Source organism: Zingiber officinale, chromosome 5A (assembly GCF_018446385.1).
Source record: "Zingiber officinale cultivar Zhangliang chromosome 5A, Zo_v1.1, whole genome shotgun sequence".
NCBI classification, from domain to species: Eukaryota; Viridiplantae; Streptophyta; class Magnoliopsida; order Zingiberales; family Zingiberaceae; genus Zingiber; species Zingiber officinale.
This window is the reverse complement of record NC_055994.1, coordinates 128,237,278-128,242,892: the sequence shown is the minus strand read 5'-3', so window position 1 is coordinate 128,242,892 and position 5,615 is coordinate 128,237,278. Positions and strand designations below refer to the sequence as shown.

Sequence of the window (5,615 nt, the reverse complement as noted above, 5' to 3'; positions counted from 1 at the left end):
ATACCTTTACATTTTCAGGACCAAATAGAACATAATGACCTGAAGATGTTAATTGTGCCACAGACAGTAAATTCTTCTTCATTCCTGGGACATGATAGACATCTTGAAGAGGAACTTGGTTAGAATTATATCGAGGCGTAATTACCGTCTTACCAACATGTGCTATTGGTAACCTTGAGTTGTCGGCTGTAACCACCATACGAGCTCCTTTGTATTGAGATAAGTTTTGTAATTTTTCTTTATCACTCGTCATATGATTTGAGCAGCCTGAATCCACGATCCAATCATTTTTGTAGTCAATCTGTTCTGGCGTTATTGTGAGAGCCAAGTCTTTTTCCTCCGTAGCCATCAAAGCTTTAGCATCCCAATCATCTTCGCTATTCTCTTTAGAATTGGAAGTAGCAGTGTTGCTTTGAACGAACCTTTTCTTGGACCTACAATCTTTTGCCATGTGACCCACCTTCCCACAATTGTAGCACTCGCCAGAAAATTTTTTACGAACACCATAATTCTTCGAGGCTCCCCCTGGATGAGAGCCTCCATTCCCATGATAGCCTTTTTCCTTTGTCGCCATCCTTTTTAGATCCACCAGTGTGCCGTTTGAAGTAGCCTTTATTTTTGTTAGTGTAGAGCGCTTCTTCTTCATCTTTTAGTGAGAGTCCTCCCATTTGCTTAGCCATAGCTTCTTGACCTGCAAGTAAATCTTCAAATTCAAGAAGCGATGGCTGTGTTGGCCATCCTTGTATAGTAGCAATAAATCCTCGATATTCTGGCCTCAAACCATGAATAATTATTCTTTTTATCCTTGCTTCCCCAATAGGAGCTAATGGATCTAGCTCTGAAATTTCGCGACATATTAACTTCACCTTGTGGAAGTATTGGGCAATCGTCTTGTCACATTGCGCTATTGACAATAGCTCGTTGTCCAGAAGTTGCAATCTTGTATCATTCTTCTTTGAAAAAAGTGTAGCAAAGATATCCCACACTTCCTTTGGTGTTTTGGCTGTTGGCAATCGTCGGCCGTTGACGGTCGGCGGTCGGCGGTCGGCGGCCGGCCGGCGACGGTCGGCGGTCGGCGGCCGGCCGGCGACGACCGGCGGTCGACGGTGGGGGGCGGGGAGCGGGGCCGACGGTAGAGTAAGGGTATATTCGGTATTTAAATTTTGGTGGGACGGTGACCTCGTAATGTAATCGGATTACATAGCATTTGCTTTGTAATCCAGATTACAAAACTTCACTACATTTTGTAATTCAGATTACATTACATTGCAAGTTTAAAAGTGAAACAAACAAAATAATCTGCCTTGTAATGTAATCAGGATTACATTACAAGATAGATTACACCCTATCAAACGCAGCCTAAATGCATAGAAGATCTCAATATCTATAAATATTTGGCATACTTAACTAGAAAATAAGTTATAAATATATGAAAAATTAACACTATATGTTTTTCCAACACTTAAATTCGTAATCAAAAGAGATAAAGCAAGAAAACTTTGCCTCAATCAAAATGCGTTTATTGTGGAGCGTCGACGATGGCAGCGCTGCAGTAAATGACAACGGTGCTGGTGATAATGGCGATAACAACGTGGATGACAACAACATCAAAGAATTTTGAGGGTAAAATTAAGATTAGGGAAGAATAATAAGGGGATTATGAGAGGAAGAAGACCACATGAGAGAAAAAAGGAGACGGGATTAGGAGGAAGAGAACTCATGAAGGGAGAGGGGAAAAAAGTATGGGCAATGGGAGAGAGAAAAAAAATTGACGGAAAGAGAGAAAAAAAGTTTGGATTTTTGTTTGTTTTAATTGAATATTTTATGAAAAAATTCTGAAATTTTTAGAATTTATAATTAAATCCTTTTAAAAAAAATCATTGTATTAATTTCCCTCCCCAAAATTTCAGAGGGGGCGGTCGCACCCCCTCGACCCCATGTAGCTACACCCCTTGGAGGAGTTATGTGTTGGCATTTCTTGTCTTCATCTTCATTTTCGCCTTCAGCGACAGCCGGAACGGAGACCTAGAGGGGCCTCAAAACGGAATAAAGAATTGCGGCGACTTGTGCTTTTAGGTGTTTTCTTTTAGATGGATTAGATGTGGGGTTAAGTTTTTTCATTTATTTTTTATATGATTACTAATGAAAGTCAGACACGTGTCTTAATTTTTGGCAAGAGTTTTGTGGCGGGAAAATACAATGCTTATAATCTCATTGACAACTGTTCTAAACTGTTGTCTTATTATCACAACGATAATAATTATTTACTATTGTTCCAACCATTATAAAAATATTATCATTGAAACGGTTCATTGTACAGTTGCCCCAACTATTGTTAAAATTATTTTTCGGGATAATTGTTGTATCAAAAATAACGATTTTATTAAAAATTGTTGTAGTAAAGACAACGATCGATTTTTCAAAAATCATTGTCTTTTGTCAAATTTACACGAGTTTTTTCTAAAATTATTATTTTATGGTATTGTCTTTTAGTAGTTTTGTTATAGTGCCACTTCCATGTATATAGATCTGGCATTGGTCTTTCACCGCCTTGTCACAGCCTTGATTCAGTCTCTCCCAGGATTCCGCCCCATGAAACATCCAATAAGATAGAAGCCCAATGACTCTTCCACCGTATCTATATCTCCATAGTCAATGCACAGCCGCTTCTTATTGCCCAAGGATATGATGCTTTTTGTTGCATGGTATAGTTCCTTAGTAGCCTTTCCAAAAGGAATGAAGCTATCAAGACATGAATAGTGTGATTTTCCAACACAGGGCTCCAACTATTAAGTGGCAGAAATAAAAACAAATAATTTTAATTAAAGTATAATTTACAATTTAAAAATATTAATAATGATTTTAAAAAATAAAAATTAATAACAATTTTTTAAAAATATTAATAAGAACTTTAATGGTTTTATGTGAATATGTTTGACTGGTTCTAATAATCGAAATAAACATAACGAATAAAATATTAAGTAATACGATGTGATATGAAAGTTTAATTTTTAAAATGTTGTAAATCTAGGCTCTTTCTCTAGTTTATAAAGATACAAAGAAAAGTTTATAGTTAGTAAGATATAAGAATAATTAAATAAAATAATAAATAAAAAGGAAATTATTTGTATATTTTAAGTGTGCAATTTATATTTTTAATTTTTTACTTTTAAATAAAAATAAATGGATGGGCATTTATTGTTTTATCAACACTATTTTTACTATTAAATTTTATGAATATATTAATCGAGAGATAATTGCTTACATTTTGTAAAAATTTAGATTTATTATTTTAACCTTAATAGAGGCTTATCTTTGGTATAAAATTTGAAATTTCTTATTTTAATATTAATATAGATAACCTTAAATTAATTTTAACATTAATTTTATATAAATTATATGATTACATTAATGATAAATTAAACATTTAAAAGAAGGCAATTGATTTCCCTTTTATTAACAATTATTATATCTTTTAATTATAAATTTTAAGATTACATTAATAATAAATTACAAATTTAAAGTATGCAAATAACTTTCCTTTCATTCATTTTTTATTTAATGTTATGTTAACAGCTATAGACTTTTTTTTTTTTGTGTATTTATCAGTGAGAATGAGCCAAAATTTAATATATATTACAGTACTAAACTTTGGTATCATTTTACATCATGTTACTTAGTATTTTATTTCTAGTATTTATTTCAATTGGTGGAGCACAGACAAGATCATGGAATATGAAGGCTAAGCATTCGTTTAAAACCATTCAGGTCATCATTAATATTTTTTGAGAAATTATAAATAATATTTATAATTTTTTGAAATTATTTATTTTTTGTCAGACGATAACTGGAGATCTATTTGACTGTGTTGATATGTATAAGCAACCGGCATTTGACCATCCTTTGTTGAAAAATCACACTCTTCAGGTATTTAGCATTAAAAACATAAGTTAATTGATATGATGCTTTTTATTGCATGGTATAGTTCATTTAGCCCTTTAACTGATCTAATAATCTTTGTAGTTAAAACCAAGTAGTCTTCCAAAAGGAATGAAGCTTGCAAAATCTAAACCAGCGTCTTTTTATGGATTCAATGATACTTGTCCTTCTGGCACCGTTCTCATCCATCGTACTCAGAAACAACATTTAATTGAGTCTAAACTCTTGAGAACCCAATTTAGAGAACACGTTGTAGATGACGACCAAATTGTGGAACGAAGTCATGTGAGTTATTATTATTATTGCAATTTTAATTCATTATTTATAGAGTTCAAAGATAAATAATATTTACATTGTACGTAGTTTGCAATAATTGAAACTCCACCTGCTCAATTTTATGGAGTATATGCAAAAATTGCGACTTATAAACTTCCAGATCTACAAGCTAGTCAAACATCATCCAGTAGTATATTTCTTTATGACGATGCAAAATCTCCAACCAATATGATCATAGCTGGTTGGCAAGTAAGTTAATATAAATTATTTACTAATAATATTATTTTATATCATTACTAATATCCAATTTCACAGGCTTCACCCGTCATTTATGAAACCAGTTATCCTCGATTTTATATTTACTGGACTGTAAGTATATTTTTTTTATCTTTTAGCTTCATATATATATATATATATATATATACTCAAATAAAATATTTGCTTACATGTTTTCAGAATGATGGATATATTGAAACAGCATCAGCATGTCTGAATTTAGAATGTCCTGGTTTTGTTAGCACCACTAATATTTATGGACCTGGAAGTTTTATTCCTCAATTTTCCATTTATGGAGGCGAACAAAAATATCTATCGATATTAATCGCTAGGGTAATTTCTTTTTTTCCCCTAAATGTGTTTTTAAATTTTTATTGAAGTTTAATCCTTATTGATAAATTTTGTGTATTTTCATTTATAGGATTCTATAACAGGGAATTGGTGGATTACATATAATGATGAGTTACCTCTTGGATATTTCCCCAAGGAATTGCTTCCAAAGATGAATGATTATGTTAACTTGGTTCAAATGGGTGGGGAAGTTAAGTCTCTCTCGAATGTGCCAAGCCCTCCGATGGGCAGTGGCCATCCAAGTAATGAAGGACCTAATAAAGCTGCTTATTTCATTGAAATTCAATTTCTTGATCAGTCGAATAATTGGTTTGTTTTGAATCCTGAGTCTATTTTGACTAGCGTTGATATCGGTGATTATTATGATATATCGGATAATCAGTATGTAGATGATAAATATGTTTTTGCTTATGGAGGAGTTGGAGGTTTCAAATAAGAGATATCAACCTTGTGTTTAATAAATTATCTAAATTTATTAAATTTAGATCTATGATATCAATGGAATTATTTTAACCCAAAATAAATCACTGGTCAGATCCAAAATGGATTTTTATCATGCCCAAACCCTACCTTCCATTGCGATATCAAAGCTATTCTGCATCGTTAGGATCCTTTTCCAAATGTAGAGTCTTTCTTTTATATAGAGGAATTATGTATTCACATATATCTATGGATTATATTAAAAAATGAACTAGTTCATGTGCATCAATCTGAACTAGGCTAATGGAGGTAAATCATATTGACGCACATGCATCTCTATCTCAGAGCCTCTT

General features: G+C 32.6%; 1 protein-coding gene across 1 annotated transcript; it reads left to right on the top strand.

Annotated features, from left to right (window-relative positions):
- Positions 1 to 1,513: 1,513 nt before the first annotated feature.
- On the top strand, positions 1,514 to 5,278 carry LOC121979997. Its single transcript, XM_042531967.1, has 6 exons — positions 1,514 to 1,591; positions 3,841 to 3,927; positions 4,024 to 4,224; positions 4,303 to 4,464; positions 4,531 to 4,584; positions 4,913 to 5,278. The coding sequence occupies exons 1-6, from the start codon at positions 1,514 to 1,516 to the stop codon at positions 5,276 to 5,278; spliced, it is 948 nt and encodes a 315-aa protein (XP_042387901.1).
- The last annotated feature ends 337 nt before the right edge of the window (positions 5,279 to 5,615 follow it).

Excerpts from the sequence above, each read along its gene's own strand:
- LOC121979997 (XM_042531967.1), top strand. The coding sequence starts at position 1,514 with ATGCGTTTATTGTGGAGCGTCGACGATGGCAGCGCTGCAGTAAATGAC. Across the intron at positions 1,592-3,840 it reads GTGATAATGGCGATAACAAC|ACGATAACTGGAGATCTATT; the intron begins GTGGATGACAAC and ends ATTTTTTGTCAG. Across the intron at positions 4,465-4,530 it reads TGATCATAGCTGGTTGGCAA|GCTTCACCCGTCATTTATGA; the intron begins GTAAGTTAATAT and ends CCAATTTCACAG.